A 21489-nucleotide genomic window follows, 5' to 3' on the forward strand; every position below is an offset into this window, starting at 1 on the left:
TTCAAAATTGAGGACAGCGAAATCTTTCCCCACGTGGGTTTGGCTGAAGAGATTGACAATCTAGCTCACACTCTGCACAACTGAATTGGCTTCTACTACCAAAGCGGCCTCTTGGTATTTCAAGCTTCATGAAATCTTTGCACAAGAGCAATCCCTATCTTGATGGTGATTGATGTCTACCAGGTTGGCCTGTTTGACTATCAAGGACCTCCTGAAATTTTTGCTGTTTGAGACCAACCTCTCTGCTGGCATATTCATGACATTGTCCTTAAACCCGCCCTACAAAGTTCTGTTGTGGGGAGCACTGCCCCAAAGGTGATGGGTTTACTGGTATCCAAGCTCTCACTATGGGTAATCTCATCCATCATCATCATCAATCGTATTTACTGAGAGCTTACTATGTGCAGAGCACTGTACTAAGCGCTTGGGAAGTACAAATTGGCAACATATAGAGACAGTCCCTACCCAACAGTGGGCTCACAGTCTAAAAGGGGAAGACAGAGAACAAAACCAAACATACTAACAAAATAAAATAAATAGAATAGATATATACAAGTAAAATAGAGTAATAAATATGTACAAACATATATGCATATATACAGGTGCTGTGGGGAAGGGAAGGAGGTAAGAAGGGGGGGATGGAGAGGGGGACGAGGGGGAGAGGAAGGAAGGGGCTCAGTCTGGGAAGGCCTCCTGGAGGAGGTGAGCTCTCAGTAGGGCCTTGAAGGGAGGAAGAGAGCTAGTTTGGTGGATGGGCAGAGGGAGGGCATTCCAGGCCCGGGGGAGGACGTGGGCTGGGGGTCGATAGCAGGACAGGCGAGAACGAGGTACGGTCATCCAATCACTTGACTTTGGATACCAGCTTGTTACCCTGGTGAAACTCCTCATTAAATCATTGTCCTTTTCTTCCCCGCAAATGGCAATTGTTAAGCGCTTACTGGAGAAGCAGCGTGGCTCAGTGGAAACAGCAGGCTTGGGAGTCAGTGGTCATGGGTTCTAATCCCGGCTCCACCACTTGTCAGCTGTGTGACTTTGGGCAAGTCACTTAACTTCTCTGTATCTCAGTTACCTCATCTGTAAAATGGGGATTTAGACTGTGAGCCCCATGTGGGACAACCTGATTACCTTGTATCCTCCGCAGCGCTTAGAACAGTGCTTGGCACATAGTAAACGCTTAATAAATGCCACCATTATTATTATTATTATTATGCTCCAGGCACTGTTCGAAGCGCTGGGGTAGATACAAGCTAAGCAGATTGGACACAGTCCGCGTCCCACACGCACCTCAGGGTCCTAATTCCCATTTTACAGATGAGGTAACTGAGGCCCAGAGATTGAAGTGACTTGCCCAAGGTCACAGGGCAGGCAAGTGCCGGAACCAGCATTAGAACTCAGGTCCTCTGACTCCCAGGATTATGCTGCTTCCATGGTAAATCCAGGCCTCGGTCAAAAAGAAGGTTATCACTACAGCTTCGTATACTTTCAGTCTGGTATAACGCCTACTGCCCTGTCATCACCAAACCAACTGTTAATCACGCAGACGTCATGCTGACCTGTTTGATTGTTTCTATTTCCTTACTGCACGTATACTGTTGGAAAGGACACTGAAACAACAAAATTACATTTTGTGTGGCTCACGAAAATCTTTGGTTTTGTTTAGGGCTTCCCGGTTGCAGGCTGGTTCATAATCTAAGTTTTCTCCAGGTTTAAATTAATGCCAGTCTATAGCACTAGGCGGAATCTAAGAAGCGACTCATAATAAGGAATGAACTTAAATTTTCCCCCTTTATTCACCTCCCTCCCAGACGCACAGCATTTACATACATATCCATTAATTTATTTATTTATGTTAATGCCCGTCTTCCCCTATAGACTGTAAGCTTGTTATGGGCAGGGATTGTGTCTATCACCTCTGTTGTACTGTACTCTCCCAAGTGCTTAGCACAGTACTCTGCACACAATGACCACTTGATAAATACGACCGACTGATAATAATCTCCATTCCTTCTTTATAAGTGTCTCAAGAAAACAGCCATCAGCACACAGTAGTACTTAGATGACCATCTCCTAGCCCGATGGATTTGGATGTAAGAATATGGTGATTTCCATTTCCAAATCCTTTGCCACACCCACCACATAGTAGGAAGCAGCCAAGTTAGAAATACTTTCTATTTACTCTACAAGGACAACAGACCTGGAGAAATTGTCAGAAAACTGGAGATGATGTCCTCGTGAAGATAGTCCTAACAGGGAAGATGATTCTACCACTAAAACAGGAATTCCCCAAGTAAAACGGACTCTCTCATTCTTTATGCTTTAATAGAGGAAGCTAGCTTAACCGCAACTCTCCAAAACACTCCAAGGATGCTTTCAACTTCTGCTTAACTAAGAGCAGGGAGGGGTGGTACGAGCAGTATTGACCCTGTTGTTATCAGCATCCCTCCAACAAAAGCAACTTGCTCTGAGTTCTCACCCTTTCGGTAGTTGTGGCGATAGATGTGGAAGGCATACAGGAGCTCATAGTAATTGTGAGTCATCAGATCCACAGCTCGAGCTCGCGATTCAATGATCCCCACCACCTAGGGAAGGAGAATGACAAGTTAGAAGGTTGGCAGTGGCTTCCTCGAACAGTCATTCGTTCACTGTACCTAACGAAGATTGCAAGTTACCTCATTATGCAGGTTCACATACGGAAACTCGACCAGATCCTGTAGCTGGGACCGTTCGCAGAGAACCACCACTAGCTGCCGCAAACAATCCAGTTGCCTACGGAGGGAAGGGGTGAGCTCTGTTGAGACGCCGGTTATTGAAAAGCCAAAAGGTGCTGGCGGTGAGTTATTCATTTAGTTATCCCTCCTCAAGAAATGAAAAAGCTGTTAGGATACCTGCTGGAATCAGGATTCTGAGTCAAAGCCTCGTACGCTTGGTTATTATGCCCTAAATCCAAATGATGTTTGAAAATGCAGGTCCTCAGGGTAGCCTAATGAGTGGGGATAAGGTTGGGAACGAAATAGACAGACCGAATTAATACACACTATAAAATATACATTTCTAGTGACACAAATGAAATCTGCTGAAGAAAAATAAAATTCTTTACGGGGGGAGGTTCTTACCTGACTTCTCCAATCGTCACCTGTTTCGGTGATTGCCAATGTAGCCAACTGGATTACTAGTTCAGGCAAACCAACAACATCTAGTAAACGCAGAACCTACACACAGGGAGAAGAAAACATGATCAACACAAGTGAAACCGTCTCTTCAGAAGCATTCACCACAGTGGGTTTCCAGGCAGGGGTGAGAATCTGCTAGGACGGTCTGAAATGGGGAACCACTAAAGGAAGAAGTACCGGTGCCCCTCTTCGGGCTTGAATGATTTCCAAGTGGTTGCTTTTTGGTTTGTAATTTTTTTCCCCAGTGCTCAGCTGTGCCACTTGGACTGGGGACTCCATAATGAACCATGTGGCCACCAACAGCGAGTGTGGAAGCCATTTAGGGATGGGGATGAGGGGAAAGCCTGTTCATGCTCTTGCTGCTACTCTTTTGTTTGGCAGGACAAGGCCTCTGGCTCAGCCTGCGGAATGCAGCTCCTTTTTTGGTGGTTGTTTCAAATGATATTTGTTGGGTGCTTACTATCTGCCAGGCACTGTACTAAGCATTGGGGTAGGTACAGGATGGTCAGAATACAGTCCCTGTCCCACATCCTTTAAATCCCTTAGCCCACCCCCAATTCGGGTCTCAGGCAATTTTTACTTTCACCTGTTTCCTCCAATTCTTGGAGATGTGGGCAAGGGGCCCCAAACATCCTCATCCCCAGATTCCTAAGCTGGTTTAAATTTGAAAGCCCAGCAATGGTAAATGAAGGTAAAAAAAACACATGTTCATGTTTTTTCCTTTCTTTCTTACTCCTTATTAAATTCAGCTCTTCTGGATGGGGTGTCACATAATTCCAGAAAAAATCAACTCAATAAACCTTAGGAATTCCAATGAATTTGAAGTTACACTGTTTATCTTTCTTATTTTAATCTGCTTAGTTGTTAGTACTTTGTCAATTAATGATTTGCATTATATTAGACAAGTCTCAGTACATTACTTTACCACAGTGTGAAAACAGTTCAAGGTATGTGGATGTCACCTCTTCTATCTATGAATCGATTCGAAGCTCTAGCAGTGCCCAAGTTGGGTTGCCGAATGGGTAACAATGGGAGTCTGATCGAGTAACATACGAATAGCTGAAGTGAAGCACTTGCATTCTCTCAGTTTCATATTAATTTTGGAAATTTATTCCCAGTAGTACCAATCTTTCAAGAAGCTCCAAGTAGAATTTTTTCCTTTTACTTCAAACTTAGGAAACTGGACAAATAACAACTTAAACCATCAAGACCACTAAAACAGGACAATACCTTATCATAATACTGGAGCCGTGGAGTGGAAGCTATCTCTCCATCTTCTGAACGGATTAATCGATCCAAAAATTCCTCTCTGCCAACTTCTGATGCAGCTTGGCAAAAACACTCCAGAGCCTCAAGGAATAAATTAAAAAAAAAATTAAAAAAGTATATTCCTGGAAAGCTTGTCCATTCTTGCTGCTGTTTCATCAGAAATTTGGGGAAGGAAGACTAAAAATTTCATTGTCACCAGACTCAAATTTTCTGGGGATGCTTACATAGAGGAGTACACAACAGACAGGCAAACACAAAAAACTTTTTTTATATAGTTACTAGACACTCCAATGGTGAGCCCAGTAGAAGCCATGTTTCATTTTTGGAAGAAATAAAAATAAATTTACCTTGTGACACTCTCCCATAACAAGGTAGCACCGTCCCATCATAAAACGACAGGAGCCAACATTCACTTGACACCAGGGCTGTAGTAGACGAATATATTCCTTACGGAAACAAACAGTATTATCCGATGAGTGAAAAAAGACCATTCAGGTGATATCGGGTAACCCCATTGTTTGCCCTTCAAATAATATATGATAGAGTAAAACAAATCATCTACACTTTCCTGAATTTACTATTCTGATTCCTATGGTGTCCCGGAATATAAGAGGGTTTTTAAGAAAGGAAACAATGTGTTGAGGACTTCATTTATCTCGACTAATAATTACGTCTTCAATTTACAATCCTAATTCACTACGTGAAGCAAGGCATTTTTAGAAAGTGTCTAGCTATGAAGCTCAACTTGCCAAAAAGAGAACCTGAGTTGGCCTATTATACTAGGGGAAATACTATTGAGAAAGAAGAATATGAAAATTATGAAATTGAGAATTATGAAAGAAGAATATGTTTCTTTTAACCAAGCCTTGATTAGTATTTCCTCCTCAAGTTTAGAATACTCAATGGTCTCTCTAGTCTGTGTAACGGACCCTTGACTGTTGCTAATAAAAAGGAAATATCCAGAACCCATCTTAGCCCAGATTGATAACCCAGGATCTTCAATGGCACAACTGAAAGACTCAATTTTTGCAAGTACCTGGAAACACCTGTCAGAACTTACCTGCAACTGGGTGTATTGACAACTTCCCATCAAGCATTCTGCAAAAAGACAGCCTGAATTGCTGGGCCATCTGATCGTTAGCTAAGGAATCAAAAGTTCCACTGCAGAAATTACATTCAGAAAAGCAAAAAAAAAAGGCTTGAAATTTCAGAGTCATGAAATAAATAACGAGGAGACAGAGGTATGAGTTCACAAAACTACCTTAATTACACAAATGGGATGATTTATTAGACTGTTTAGTAGACTCAATCTCTCTCTGGTTTTGCAGTAAAAGGATACAGGAGCTGTAAGAGGTAATTGGTAACTGCGGTAACCAACTGAGGCCAATTCAAACCAGTTTGGCTCAGAGGGGCCTTTGGCTGGGAAAAGAGGTGAGTTATGATGTGTTTTCTGGCGACTTCTTGGAAGAATAACTCCACTACTGTCTGAGGGCTGGACACTGAAAAGAGTATGAAGACACAGGTTGTGATAATCATCTGTTCAAAGTGCTTAATAACTCATCTGCAGTATTGCAATTTTATCTGTCAGGATGTCTGATTCACTCAATACATGCCACCTATTTAATTTTTAAATAAAATTCTTTAGAAATACCATTACTCTATGCTGTATTCCTGGGAGATATTAACCAATATTCCTAGGCAAGTCCATTTAAACTAGCACAATATCTCTCTCACACACACTTATCCCCACAGCTCTGAGGATGTTCCATAGTAACTCCTGCTCTACGCTGAGACATGAAGAAATTTTGAGAGTTCTCAGATCTCAAATTATCAAGAACACCCATTTCCTCAAATCACTTTTTCAAAAGCAAACCTGTCGAAAGTGTGCAATGTTCTAAATAATTACCTCTGAGTGACTTTTCTAAAGGCTCCCCAGTTACTGTTTCTTCATCACCAATTACACTGTATCACCTTATAAAACAAACAACCAATTCTATACACAGAGTGCATAAGGACAGTTCTTACCCAGTTTATGTGCAGTTAAGGTACCAGAGTCGGTCAACTCCAGAACTGATAAATGCTGCAGATTGGATTCCCTAGGGGGACAAAAAAACAGTTCAAAAAGAAATACCTGAACCGAGACTCTCTAGCCAACTTTCAAGATATCCTACTCTTTAAAGACTAGGTGGAAATTTAAGACCTTAATGGTTGTTAAACAGTAATGAAATCGTAACACCTGACAAATGGTGATCTGATTGGAGTGGATATTCGTAAAGTAGCTCATACCGATGAGAGAAAAAAACCTTGACAAAAAACTTACAGTGTGTCAACTGGAACATCAGAAGCCAAGCACTGACTACCCCACTTGATGATGTAATATGATAACAGCAGAGGGGCTGTACGATGCAGTAGATCTTGCTGAGACTGAAAAAGCTGGGCCCCCCCCAAAATTACCTAAAAAGAGAAAACAATTGGTGAACAGTAGCCAGTGATGACATATTCAGACTGTCACCAAATCCCATCAGTTTTTCCTTCATCACATCTCTAAAAATCTGTCCTTTCCTTTCTATCCAAACTGCTACGGGCCCAAACACATATCCTGCCTTGATTACAAAATCAGTCTCATTGCTAACTTCCCTGCCTTTAGTCCCTCCCCAATCCAGTACATACTTCATTCTGCTGCCCAGATCCTTTTTTAAAAAAAGGTTCAGTCCACATCACCCCAACATTTCAAGAACGTCTAATGGTTACCTGTCCATCTCCGTATCAAACTTCTTACTATTGGCTTTAAGACACTCAATCAGCTCTCCCTTTCCTATCTAACTTCACCAATCGCCCATTACACCCCAATCCACACACCTTTTTTTAATGGCATTTGTTAAGCGCTTACATTCTACTGAGCACTGGGGTAGATACAAGGTTGGACACAGTCCACGTCCCACGTGGGCCTCACAGACTTAAAATCCCTATTTTACTGATAAGGGAATTGACGAGCAGAGAAGTTAAGTAAGTTCCCCATGGTCACCCAGTGGGAAAGTGGAAGAGTCAGGATTAGAATTTTGGTCTTTTTCACTACCGGGCTGGGGCTTGGAGAGACAGTCTGTCCTGAACACGCACACAATGAACCTGCATTTTGTTTTTAAACTTGGGAAATTGTGAACACATGAACCACAAAAGCCTTTCTGGGAGGTACTTACGGCATCTCCTAACCTAACCAAGAGCTGCTGCAGTATCAACAGGTCTCGGCAAATGAGAAAGCGAGTATTGGCAATTTTGCAAATGCTCTGGCATACTACATTCCCCGTGGTGCCACTTCCATAGAGCTGGGCAAGACTCATGCGAACGTTCAGAGGCAGCGCTGGAAAAAGAAAAAGAGAAATTGGAGGAGAATCTTGGCTAACTGCTGCCTTTCGAGGAGTCGAGGGCATGCTTGTTGTTCGGCCACTTACCTGGATCAAACCCTTTCTCCAATTCCATTTCGGTCTCGTAGTCCATTTCCCGAATAAGAAGCCCAATGGCGTGGACTGGGTTTCTAATCTCTTGCAGTTTGCTGCAAATATCCTCCATTGTATTGTCTCTGTGAATATAAGGAGAGTGGTCCATGAAACACAAGCACTGTGGCATAAAAAAGGACTTGCAAGTACAAAGGATCCCTGGAAGAGGAAAAGCACCTGTATGATGAGGATAGATTACCATTTCCTCTCCCTCTGCATTGCCCTTACACCCTTAAACACCCCACCCTCAGCACCACAGCACTTATGTACATAATCAGCGTGGCTCAGTGGAAAGAGCCCAGAGGACATGGGTTCTAATCCCTGCTCCGCCACTGTTCTGCTGTGTGACCTTGGGCAAGCCGCTTAACTTCTCTGTGCCTCAGCTACCTCATCTGCAAAATGGGGATTAAAGACTGTGAGCCCCTTGTGGGACAACCTGATTTCCTTGCATCTATCCCAGGGCTTCGAACAGTGCTTGGCACATAGTAAGCACTTAACAAATACCATTATTATTATTATTACACTCAGAATTTGCTTATTTATATTAATTTCTGTCTCCCCTTCTAGACTGTAAGTTCCTTGTGTGCAGGGAACATACCTCTGCACACAGTAAGCGCTCAATAAATAAGACCGGATGAATATCAACATTGCTATACTGTCCTCTCAAAAACGCTTAGTACAGGGATCAGCACACAGCACACACTCAATAAACACTATTTTAAAAGTTAATACACATTACAGAGAAACTCTAGAACAAAAAGTTCCTGTTTTGTTATTTTCCTCCATATCTCACAAATTTCAGTCAAAACTACTCGTCCAACAAAATGAATTGGTTCGGACAAAAATCTTTAAGCTTTTGCAGAAGCTAAGTCCTATGGCACATTTTCTACTATGCAAGCCTTGGAGGCTCTGATTCAGGCATTAGGAAACCCCTTGATACGTTTTAACCAATCAATCAATCATTTATTGAGTGCTTACTCTGTGCAGGACACTGTATTCAGCGCTTGGGAGATTTAATATAACAGAATCGGTAGACATGTTCCCTGCCCACAAGGAGTTTACAGGTTTCCTGCCTATAAATTGCTCATCTGTTTATTATGACTGTTGCTCCCCTTAGCTTTGAATAAGCGGTGTGGCCTAGTTGGAAAGAGCAGGATCCTGGGCATCAGAGGACCCGTGTTCCAATCCGCAGCATGACCTTGGGCAAGTCACTTCACCTTTTTTGTGCTTCAGTTTCCTTATCTGTAAAATGGGGATCCAACGCCTGTTTTCCCTCCTATTTAGAAGGTGAGCCCTATGTGGTACAAAGGCTGTATCTGACGATTAACCGGCATATACCTCAGGACTTAGAACAGTTCTTGACACATACATAATTATTATGAATACGATTGCTGTAAATAATAATTGCAACAATGATAATAATTAAAAAACGGTGATTTTTAACCATTCGGTTTCTGGACCAACAACTGCTGAATTTCCACTGAACACGCTTTGCTGTAAATTCTCTCTTACATGTCATTAGCAATCAAATCTTCCAGGATTTGCTCTGCAGCCCTTTCGGGCGACTGAAGATGGCCGCAAGCCATTTCCATCATCAGTGCCATCTCCACAGACATGGACTCCCCAATCAGTCGGAGGCATCTAACCAGACATATCATGTCACGAGCCACTTCTGCATCTGAAGGGAAGAGAAATCTGGGAAGTCAGAGTGATGGTTCACAGGGAGGCCCCGTTTTTCAAATGAGTTGTGGTTCAACTTCAGAGAAATGAAGTGAGGGTAAGGCAAGCGCGGCAGAGGTGACGACGGAACAGCGGTGACGAGGAAATATATGTTAGTCTAATTGGGGGGACTTTAGGCAGGCAGAAAACATGCGATGGGGTACTTAGTTCAGAAGACGATGGCCCAAAATCGGAAGGTCATATACAAGGCAAGGTGAAATCCACAGAAGAAGAAGAAAACTACAATTACCATCAGAGATGGTGCTCTCATCCTCAGTCAAAAGATTTTCATCGGGCAAGAGATAGAGGTGATCCACCAGAGAGCAGGGCACCAGGAAAGACAGAAACCCCTGGAAAAGTTAAGTGGGTGGTTAACTTTTTTAAATATACAAAACACAAAACGACAGTCTGGTTCCAGACAAACCATATGTATCTGCAGGAGACTGTGAGCCCATTGTTCGGTAGGGACCATCTCTATATGTTGCCAACTTGAACTTCCCAAGCGCTTAGTACAGTGCTCTGCACACAGTAAGCGCTCAATAAATACGATTGAATGTATGAGACACTCCAGAGATTACCGAAATGGGCTAACAATGAATTACAATGTGATAGACCACCGTTTTCGCAGTGTTTCAATTCCCTTACTTTTTTCAGAAGGCACACCATGTTTGTGTGGGGATTCATATGTAATGCAAGAGGATGAGAGAGGGCTTCTTGGTACTGAAGACAGCAGGCATAAAATTTAGACCAAAATTCAACCTGCAACTGTCGAAACTCTTCCTGTGAGAATTCATATTCTGTTACACTTCCCTGGAGCTGGCAAAATAAAACAAAACAATTGAAGATGTTTCGGCATGGTTTTTTCTCCCCAAAATACAGTTTTCTCCACCAACCTGATGTTCTCGATTTCACTAGACAATATTTTCAATTTACATTTTTTGGAACTTCATTTCAGTTTTCCAGATTCTGTCAGGGGATGAAGAACTCTAAACCTTACTTCATTTTCCACGGCTAGAGTTACTTCTTTCTTCAGTTCATCCCAGGAAAGGTCCAGATTTCTCTCAGTTCCTCGACGGAAGATCTAGAGAAAGAGGAAAGGGCAGTAAAATCTTTGTGCCACCGCGCCAGAGCCACTTCCAAAATCCTAATTAATTGCTCCGAATTCAGATAAAATTACAGTACTGTTTGAAGGTGTAAAATATTAACTTTGTTTTAGTAAAAGAAAGAAAGAAAATGACACAACCCTTGACGGCCAGCACTTCAGTGAATAATGGGAAACACTGGGGAATGAGATGAGCTTTCTTTTTCTGAAACGGATGTAAGTTTGCCATCTTCTTCATTAGCAAACCTTGCTAACTGATAAATACCTAGCCTCTGCTTCCCCCGAGAAACCCCCTCAGTTGATTCAAAAATGTCAGGAGGCTTCAAATGAAAATATTATTTTTGACTAGAAGGATTACTTTTAAGATTATAATAGTCTACCTGCCTCGTCATGATTTCTATGCATACAAATTCCAAAGTAGAGCCAGAAGCTTTTCACACTGAGCTTAGTGGAGCTAACATAATCAATTTTTTACATCATGAATGACTAATGATAATGAATTATGAACAAAATGTCTTGCTCACCTGTAAAGCTTTGAATAAAGCAGCATTCGTGAATCGTCCAGGTGCAAAAAGATTTTCCAGGTATGTTTCCTGTTAGAACATTAAAAATAATGTTAGCCGTACACTGAAAGAGCATTTAGAAAGAAACACTTTGGGGACTTTTAGAAGGAAGGTTTCAGACTTACTCTGAAGACCTGCCAATTTATGTTCATATCACATTGGAGTTCTGAAATTCTAATAAGTAGCATCAGTGCTTTCTATTAAATCTTCAAAAATGAAGAACACTGCGAATTACAATATTGGGAACATACATGAAACAATTAGACAGAGTTCTCTCTTCTAAAGAGATTTTTAAAACTACTTAGGCTGCACTTGCAAAGATCTACATCTTCAACTGAATTAGGATACTGCAGCTTAGAAGTGAGGTGAAGCAACTGTCCACAGAAATTCATCTTTTTATGAAGAGTGGGGAACCAAGGTAGTAATAATTCCCTCAAGTGGGAACTGAGTGGGATAAAGAGTAATTCAAAAATTCCATAATGGGGACTTGGATAGCATAATTAGAGCAAGTCCCCAAGCAAATCCCAAACTTCAATTACCACACAGCTTTCACCTCCCCCCGCATCATACATTTTTCCAGGGCTCCTAGCAAATAGCGACATTGTCCGATTTGAATTTCACCTCCCCTTCCTTTCCATTGTCTGAGGAAGTACTAATGAGCAACGGTTCAGTTTGGGGGTCACTTACTCTTGGGTCTTGGTCATCTCTGATGGTGATTTCTTCTTCTGGCAGTGTCTGTACAAAGACTGGGTTCCACTGTCCTGCGACATTACTACACACGACAAATAAATTGGTGAAATGGTCACTTAAGAAAAGTCTGCATCTATGCAAAACCCGATTTGTGCACCTATGCCCAAAGAATGTGACTGATGGAAGATTCCTTTAACTTGCCTCTGAACGGCACTCACCCTGTGTTTCCCTGTGTGCCTTAAGCTTAAGATGAAGAGCCCTGCTCGCATTGGTACTCTGGGGTAGAGACAGGAGGCATTTGAATGGATATTGGGTATCAAGCAAAAACTCCTCACCCTCGGCTTCAAGGCTGTCCATCCCCTCGCCCCCTCCTACCTCACTTCCCTTCTTCTACAGCCCAACCCCACCCTCCGCGCCTCTGCTGCTAACCTCTTCACTGTGCCTCGTTATCGCATATCCTGCTGTCAACTCCCAGCCCACGTCCTTTCCCTGGCCTGGAATGCCCTCCCTCCACTCATCCGCCAAGCTAGCTCCCTTCAAGGCCCTACTGAGAGCTCACCTCCTCCAGGAGGCCTTCCCACACTGAGCTCCCCTTTTCCTCTCCTCCTCCCCACCCCCCTGCCCTACCTCCTTCCCCTCCTCACAGCACTTGTTTATATTTGTACAGATTTATTACTCTATTTTACTTGTACATATTTACTATTCTATTTGTTAATGATGTGCATATAGCTTTAATTCTTTTTGTTCTGATGATTTTGACACCTGTCTACATGCTTTGTTTTGTCTGTCTTCCCCTTCTAGACTGTGAGCCCGTTGTTGGGTAGGGACCGTCTCTATATGTTGCCGACTTTTACTTCCCAAGCACTCAGTACAGTGTTCTGCACACAGTAAGCACTCAATAAATACGACTGAATGAATGAATATTGTGCTTAGTTCTAGCAACCACCGCAGCACAACAGCCCTGCAGGATCCCGGTCTAAAAGGCTTTCTCCAAATCCAAAATGAGATACAGTACACCAAATTACACTGTCATTGGTAGTACAGTAGATTTGGATATAGAGCAAGGGGACCCATGTTCCCTGTTTGGTGGACGTAAGGAGAAAACAAGGAACTCTTCTGCATGATAATAATAATAATAATGGCATTTATTAAGTGCTTACTATGTGCAAAGCACTGTTCTAATCGCCTAGCCCAGGCTGAAAAACAGGTCCCAGGAATTGCATCTGCTCTCTGCAACCTCATTTTCCGACGTGAGAAGGGCTCCAAGTAAACTCTGTAGACGCCTTTGCAGTGTTAGGAAATGGGACCCAGGCATCCCCTGCAGACCCAGAATTTCGATAATAATAATTGTGGCATTTGTTAAGCGCTTACTATGTACCAGACACTGTACTACGCGCAAGCAAATCAGGTTGGACACAATCCCTGTCCCACACAGGGCTCATAGTCTCAATCTCCATTTTAAAGATAAGTGAGGCAAAGAGAAGTGAAGTGACTTGCTCAAGGTCACCCAGAAGATGAGTGGCGGAGCCAGGATTAGAACCCAGGTCCTATAACTCCCAGGCCCGTGCTCTATTCACTAGGCCACATGACACAGTGTTCTGTACGCCACCCACTGCTCCGCACCCCATAAAGCGATAAAGCAAATCACATTATCTTCCAAGATTGGGAGCGTGTGTTGAGCTAGTTAAGAGAATAATGGAAAAAAAAAACATCCTCACTGTTCAAAATTGATGTATTTCACAACAGTCTGATTTTCATCATCATGCCAGAGCGCCCATATGTCAGTGGCTGTTAAGGCAAAGTCGATTAGCGTCTCCTAAACAGGAAAAAACACACAGACAAAAAATATCATAATTAAACCATGGACACTGGAAGAGGAAGAAAGGATTTTATTCACATTTTAAATGTACACTTTAACTTTCTGAGACTAAATGAACACCAAATCAGAAAGCCCACCACACACGTGAAATTGCAGAAAAAAATCAGATGAAGGTGCTATTTACATGCCGTGCGATCTTCCTTTAAAGCTACCTTGGGGATACCGTTCTTTGAAAAACACAATTGTTTTAACGGATCGCTTTAGACGGCTTAAATATCTACGCTAAATGATTGAGTTTGATCACTGGCACTCACCTGAGAAGTGAACAGGGAGGAGATGTGATCTAAACTGTAGCGATTATTTTCAGTGGTCACCAACTGGAAAACACAAAACTGTACAAACACAAGTGGGGTGATTAAATACCCCGTAAATTAAATCCACAAACAGCAGGCTGCAAACGAAGGCTATCTACATCCAAAGAATCCAAATTTTTTTTTAAAGAAAGAGAAAGCTTTATAAACCAGCAGAAATGTCTTAAATCAAGAGATAGCATTTTTATCCTTAGCGCCAATATACATCTCGGTCTACTTTTATTTTAGGTGTTTATCTGTGCATTTGGTTATCTGTTCAGCTGATTCATCCAGACGTATTTGCATTACTTTCCGCTTTAACCTGATTCTTCCTTCTGCTCTATCTGTAAAAGGTGTTTGTACATATTTATTACTCTATTTATTTATTTATTTTACTTGTACCTATCTATTCTATTTATTTTATTTTGTTAGTATGTTTGGTTTGGTTCCCTGTCTCCCCCTTTTAGACTGTGAGCCCACTGCTGGGTAGGGACTGTCTCTAGATGTTACCAACTTGTACTTCCCAAGTGATTAGTACAGTGCTCTGCACACAGTAAGCGCTCAAATACGATTGATGATGATGATTTGTCTCTGTCTCCTTAGTTAAACTGTAATGTTCTTGCAAGCAGGGAAGGGATGTCTTGAGTACTGCTGCTGTACTTTCCAAATCACAGTCTAATGCCTAGCATTCATCAGACAGCTACTGATTGAGCAAAGCACTGTTCTGAACAGGTAAAAGACAAGTCTTGAAGGAAGTGCCTGGTCAGAAACTCTCTCTCTCTCGCCCCTCACTCAAGTTATCAGCACATGCCAGCAACAGTGGAGTGTTCTGCTTTTCTGCCACCATCTCTTAAGTATGTACCGATAATGCACAAAGCCTAAGGAGGTCAGAAATGACGAAGAGACTGGGGACCAAGTTGATTGTTTTTTTAATTACCCAGCCTCTAAATTCCTTACCAAAGAGCCCAAATGAGCCTTGTATTCTCTATCTTTCCACAGCTTCCACAGCTTTAAAGAGGGCGCGCGTAGTAGACCACACGCTGTCCAACGCTACATTCATTCAATCATATTTACTGTGTGCAGAGCACTGTACTAAACGCTTGGGAAGTACACGTCGGCAATATGTAGAGACGGTCCCTACCCAACAACGGGCTCACAGTCTAGAAGGGGGAAACAGACAACAAAACATGTAGACACGTGTCAAAACTGTCAGAATAAACAGAATTATAGCTCTGTGCACATCATTAATAAAATAGAGTAGTAAGTATGTACAAGTAAAATAAGTACAGCAATAAATATGTACAAATATATACATGCACAATCGTGCCTTCTGATGCCGCACTTCACTTAGACGGATATATGTTGCCGGAAGAACCATCCCCAATTCCGTCATCACATTCTACTCAAAACGTGTAGTGAAAACACTCTTTGTGAGCAGAACTGACCGTATAGTGAATGTTTGTTAAAGTACCCTCGGGTTACAGCGTAAAACTCAGTTAGTTCTTACCTGTCCTCGTTTTGGCGCGTGCATATACACGCCAAGGTAAAGTCCCATGGAAGGAGAATAAGCAAGCCGCAATTTGTGTCCCGTGCCGGCTGCAAGCCTGAGGTCCTTATTTACAGGAACAAAGTCCAGCATGTCGGCCACCATCAGACACATCTGGTCCTGATCACGATAAAGACATTCGGCAATAAGGGGTCGATAAAAACGGTTTGGGTTAAAAATACACATCTCGCTCTTCACTGGGGATGTTCGACCTGGACCTCAAACAATACTGATTTGGCTAATCCTCGATCATGAACAGTTCGTCTGAGCCTAGTCTCTTGAAGACTTAGGATGAGATGAAATTTAGGTCCAAATTATTATCTCCCCAAAATTGGCATGTCCATGTAGGCCTTGGCATCTATAACTGACCTTCAGGCATGATAAAAAATGCTATTTCAGATGAGTGAATAAATCATTTCACAGCAGATTCTATTCTTTTGAGGAAACTTGAACAGTATTTTGCCTAATTGTATTTTACTGCCCCTTGATGTTACCAGTCAGGGTGCAATTTTTAGTATACATGTCAAAACTTTTGGGGTGCTTTGTGTGTATGTATAGGACAGTGCTTTACACATAGTAAGTGCTTAATAAATGCCATTATTATTATTATTATATCTTTATGTGCATGTATATGTACTCACACACATAAAACACCCCAAAACAAATATAATTTGCCTATACCATGTAATTTCTCAGGCTGTATATCTATAAATCTTTCACCAGATCATAACCCTGCCAAATGAAACTCTGATTTTTAGCCTCACAGGCACACTGTAGAGCAGCAAAAACAATGAAACACTTGGCCTTTACCTTGTAGGACCACATTCGAAGTTTATGATCCTGGCAGAGTGCAAAGAGAAAGGCGTCGTGCTCGACACAGTGGACAGAGAGACTTAAGGGACGATCTGAAGGGCCCTGGTCACCTCTAAAACACAAAACCAAATAATGACATGTAATACAGAGAGCCTCAAAATCTCGGGCTGCTGCTCCAAATGCAGAACATGAGCCGTTGCAAGCAGGGTCAAGAGTCAAAGTCATTTTTAAAATTTTACACACGGCATCACTAACCTGATAGCTGTTGGCATCCAGCCTGTAAGTAACCGCTGCATTACTGAGCTCTGTTTCAGCTCTACAACAGACACTGTACCTACAAGTTCAAAAACAGATCCCTTTTACCCAAGTGTTTGTTAAGTCGCTCAAGGCCCTTAAGGAGGTCACTGGCAACTAAATCAAATAAGACGACAGATTTATAGATTTCCAGAGTAATGACTGTTTAGCACAGAGGGACTTGGGGCTATATACCCTGCCTGGGATAATTAAATCACCGTTCAAAAAGTAGGCTTCAGTAACAAAACTAGATCGAATTAACTGTTTTCTCTCTCCTGAGCGGAGGACTGGAGTTCTGGGTTCCAGTTCAATCTCTCCTATTGGGATCACTGGGATAAATCAGCTGATCTCTTTCCACCCCACCTTTTCCACTGACTCTTTCGTTTAATTGTTTTTAATGCAATTAGGTGAGCAGGAGACTAACTAAAACCACACCCACTTCCACTTGGTAAAATCGGACTGAGCCCCTTCCTTCCTCTCCCCCTCGTCCCCCTCTCCATCCCCCCCATCTTACCTCCTTCCCTTCCCCACAGCACCTGTATATATGTATATATGTTTGTACATATTTATTACTCTATTTATGTATTTATTTTACTTGTACATATCTATTCTATTTATTTTACTTTGTTAGTATGTTTGGTTTTGTTCTCTGTCTCCCCCTTTTAGACTGTGAGCCCACTGTTGGGTAGGGACTGTCTCTATATGTTGCCAATTTGTACTTCCCAAGCGCTTAGTACAGTGCTCTGCCCATAGTAAGCACTCAATAAATACGATTGATGATGATGATCGGACATCGACATCACTTCTATGTTCCAAAAACACTGTAGACTGGGTTTAGCTCTTGCGGATCGTGGCTTGGGTTACGTTGAGCAAATGGGCTGTTGACAAATGAACGGTACCCAATTCAATTTTGACGACTTGATCCGCTGTCCTTGGCAACTGTCAGATAAGTGGACGTAAAGTGATTTCATCTGTTGGAGATGAATGCTGTGAGGCTCTTTATCAATCGATAGTATTTACCGAGTGCCTACCGTGAGTAGAGCTCTGTACTCTATCCTCTCTATGGATCTTTATTTCAGTCTTACCAGGCACATCGTGAGGCGGCAGTTTAAGGACAAATATTTTTCCGGAAGCAGATGGTAGAGCAAACAGCGCCTCGCCATCACTGCTGAGCCAGGCCGCCGAGGCAGCGGAGCTGGGTGCCAGACCCGGAATTGGGGGTATTAGCTGGTAGTTAGAAGGATCCCTAAATTCAACTTTTCCAATATCAGTGAATACTGACTGCATCTGGTTCTCAGTGATCAGCTCCTGCAAAATAATCCAAAACAGACCATGAACTCAAAACACTTGAAACGCTTAAAACACTTAAACACTCAAAAGGCCTTAGCTGAATTCCTATTCATCACCTGGCCTTTATTTACAACTGCTACAGGACTGTGTTAAACAGAGTTGTGCTTAAGTTGCTTATTCATTCATTCATTCAATCATATTTATTGAGCGCTTACTGTGTGCACAGCACTGTACTAAGCGCTTGGGAAGTACAAGTCGGCAACATATAGAGACGGTCCCTACCCGACAGCAGGCTCACAGTCTAGAAGGGGGAGACAGACAACAAAACAAAACATGTGGACAGGTGTCAAGTCATCAGAATTTGCAACTGTTAACAGAGTGGAAAACCTTTCTTAACTTGTGAGCTTGTGTCAATCACGGTTTGCTACAGAAATACAGCGTTTGCAATTCAGAAATCCGTCAAGAACTACTTACACTCCTGTACATCCGGGAAGGGTGGGGTAAAATCAACCTGTGCACTGTCTGATTGGTTAGAATCAAGATGATTACGTGATTTTGAGTCTCGGAAACATGCACTCCTCCAGGCAAGACACTGCAATTTTGGAACTTGAGACGAACAGCATTATTCAGGAGATTGATGTCTAGCGACTCCTCCACCAGTTCCAAAGTGTCTCCTGAAGTGGTCCTGTTTTTAAAAAAAAGTTATAAACCTCTTATTTTTCAATATTTCCAAATGTCCTTCCTTAAGACAATAGGTTAGTGTGAATTCCCCTATTTATGAGGTTTGGCTTAACTCCATTCATATGGTTCCCAATGGCCCAAATTGGGCCGCATACGCACACACACACACACACAACCCCCCCCCCCCCCCCCAACCCATGTCGAATTAGTAAAGGGGTGAGAGCCACAGCAGACACAACTAATAAAAATAAACGATCTCATTAGTCATCAGATTCAAGATCACATGAAATTAAGCTCCACAAGCTAGGTATTTTCTCTATCACCATTCCTTTAAATGATAGGTCACGGCAGCCTGTCCTTCTCTTTGTTGTGGTGTTAGCCAATTACAACGCATTCCAGTTTTAGCTAGCCTGAAGTGTTATTTGCTCACCTCCCCGCTTCATCAGTGGTATTTATTGAGCACTTACTTTGTGCAGAGCACCATACAAAGTGCCTAAGAGAGTACAATACAATTGGCAGACACGATCCCTACCTTCACAGAGCTTACAGTCTAGCAGGGGAGAGCAACATTAAAAAGAAAGGACAGTTATAAGCATATGTCCACTGAGCATTATGGTGGTGGTTGAGGGGGGAGACTAACTGAATTCTTGTCCGATTCTAACAGAAACTCCTGACCATTGGCTTTAAGGCACTCCCTCGGCTTCCTTATTTACTGACTCTCTTCTGAAAGAGAACTCCCCTTTAGTAACCTACTCACTTTGCTGCGTTCTCATCCCTCCCACTTCTAACCTCCTGCTCACGCCCTTCGCCTTCAAATCCACCAGACCATAGCTCTCCCCCATCTCCAAACCCCTTCTGAAATCACAGCTCCCCCAGGAATCTAGCCTCATCCATTTTTCTTCTCCCTGGTCATAACCCCCTTCAACCTCCTCAGGACACCTAAGTCAATTACAAATTTGTGAACTTCGAGACCCAAGGATTTCTGCTATTTAAGCGCTTATTCATCTACAGATGTAATTTTCCTTTCTCTTCTAACCCCAAGTTGGTTCACATAGCTGCTTTCAAAAAAGGGCTTTTGCATTACTAGGGAATGTGCGTGCAAATATGTCAGGATAATCTTTACTCAAACTTGAGTTGATGCACCTTCTCTAGAGGAAAAAAGGCCTTCTGGTCAAAGGCCTAGCAGAACTACTAAAACAACCATGGTTCCAAAACAAAACAGAGGTGTTGGTACTAGCTTCTCATTTGTTTTCTCCCAAAGGCAGGGTTTTGGGAAGCTCCTGGCCTCTCTTTTCATTCAACACAATATTTCTTCCACGGCCAGGTGAAGGAGTTGCTCTGTCTCACATTCTTGCCCAGCAACTTTCACAATTATGGGGGTTCCTTAAAAGAGCATCAGTTGCCTCCCCGGGATCGGAGACATAACATATCTCTGATCTTCCCTTCCTTTCCTGACCTGGCTGGTTTCCTTTTTTAATCCCACGTTTCTGTTCCAGTTTTCTTGCTGTCATGACTGATACTGTTGTAGAGATCTACGTTCCTAGTGTTAAAGAGTCAAACCCATATCGCAGCCTTTTTGCAAAGGAGTACATCTCTGAATCATCATCATCATCAATCGTATTTATTGAGCGCTTACTGTGTGCAGAGCACTGTATTAAGCGCTTGGGAAGTACAAATTGAATACCGTGGCTCCCTGATGCTAGTGTTCTACATCACTAGCATCCTCCCCTATTCGTACATGTGTGTACATATGCATGTTTGTAGAAACTGCACATCTACCTCCCTGCTCCCATGTGTGCTCAAACATGATTTTCCCCTCAACCTGATCCCCAGGAGATCCTGTTGCCACCCCGGGAAAGAATACTTCCTGACGCTTTCAAATCACAGCTCAGGCTCTTGCTTGTTTTTTGAATACTAGGACCAGGCTGCCAACATATTCAGTGGCTGGTTAAATGTGAAATCCGTCCCCTATCTTGTTCCCAGCCTGCACTATTGAGAAATCACAGTAATCCACGTTTATTTTTTATCAATTATCCTCTCCCCCAAATTCAACTTACTGTATAAATGCAATCAAATTAATGACAAAATCATTTGGAAGCACAGAAAAAGTATTCTCAGCTTCTGTGGACGGATAAACTGCAATACTGAAACGTTAAGCGCTACCCATTTTGACAATCAGTGGTGGACAGCCTTCTGTATCCATCCCAGCGCTTAAAACGGCGGCTGGCACATTGAAAGCGCTTAACAAATACCATAATACCAAATACCATAATTATTACTATTATTCTTCTTTTCAGTCCGGAGCTCTGTCCACTGGCTAGGCCACACCACCTCTGCATTAAGCAGCATAGCGTAGCAGACAGAGCACTGGCCTGAGGTCCAGAAGGTCATGGGTTCTAATCAGGACTCCATCAGTCATCTGCTGGGTGACCTTGGACAAGTCACTTCACTTCTCAGTGCCTCAGTTAACCTCAACTGTAAAACGGGGATTGAGACTGTGAGCCCCTTATGGGACAGGGACTGTGTCCAACCCGATTTGCTTGTAACCACCCCAGCGCTCAGTACAGTGTCTGGTCCACAGTAAGCACTTAATACCACAGTTATTACTATTATTATTATTATTATTATTATTATATGTGGCATGGTCTAGCCACACATGGAGAGGCACAGAAGCAGCGTGGCTCAGTGG

At 42.5% G+C, this 21489-nt stretch overlaps 1 protein-coding gene across 1 annotated transcript in view; it reads right to left on the reverse strand.

The window, feature by feature from the left end:
* NUP160 (nucleoporin 160) overlaps positions 1-21489 on the reverse strand; it is a 38606-nt gene that overhangs the window by 14237 nt on the left and 2880 nt on the right. Inside the window, exons 3-27 of the mRNA XM_038764650.1 lie at positions 18594-18804; positions 17915-18137; positions 16791-16869; positions 16533-16647; positions 15684-15842; positions 14141-14218; positions 13726-13823; positions 12005-12089; positions 11279-11347; positions 10650-10733; positions 10298-10468; positions 9903-10002; positions 9446-9611; positions 7889-8016; positions 7637-7797; positions 6760-6893; positions 6465-6535; positions 5779-5938; positions 5500-5569; positions 4787-4885; positions 4401-4520; positions 3114-3209; positions 2886-2980; positions 2670-2766; positions 2474-2579 (exon numbers count right to left, since the gene is read on the reverse strand). Coding sequence (XP_038620578.1) covers positions 2474-2579; positions 2670-2766; positions 2886-2980; positions 3114-3209; positions 4401-4520; positions 4787-4885; positions 5500-5569; positions 5779-5938; positions 6465-6535; positions 6760-6893; positions 7637-7797; positions 7889-8016; positions 9446-9611; positions 9903-10002; positions 10298-10468; positions 10650-10733; positions 11279-11347; positions 12005-12089; positions 13726-13823; positions 14141-14218; positions 15684-15842; positions 16533-16647; positions 16791-16869; positions 17915-18137; positions 18594-18804 — 2975 coding nt within the window. The remainder of the gene's footprint in view (positions 1-2473; positions 2580-2669; positions 2767-2885; positions 2981-3113; positions 3210-4400; positions 4521-4786; positions 4886-5499; positions 5570-5778; positions 5939-6464; positions 6536-6759; positions 6894-7636; positions 7798-7888; positions 8017-9445; positions 9612-9902; positions 10003-10297; positions 10469-10649; positions 10734-11278; positions 11348-12004; positions 12090-13725; positions 13824-14140; positions 14219-15683; positions 15843-16532; positions 16648-16790; positions 16870-17914; positions 18138-18593; positions 18805-21489) is intronic.

This window comes from Tachyglossus aculeatus, chromosome 22, assembly GCF_015852505.1.
Source record: "Tachyglossus aculeatus isolate mTacAcu1 chromosome 22, mTacAcu1.pri, whole genome shotgun sequence".
Lineage (NCBI taxonomy): Eukaryota > Metazoa > Chordata > Mammalia > Monotremata > Tachyglossidae > Tachyglossus > Tachyglossus aculeatus.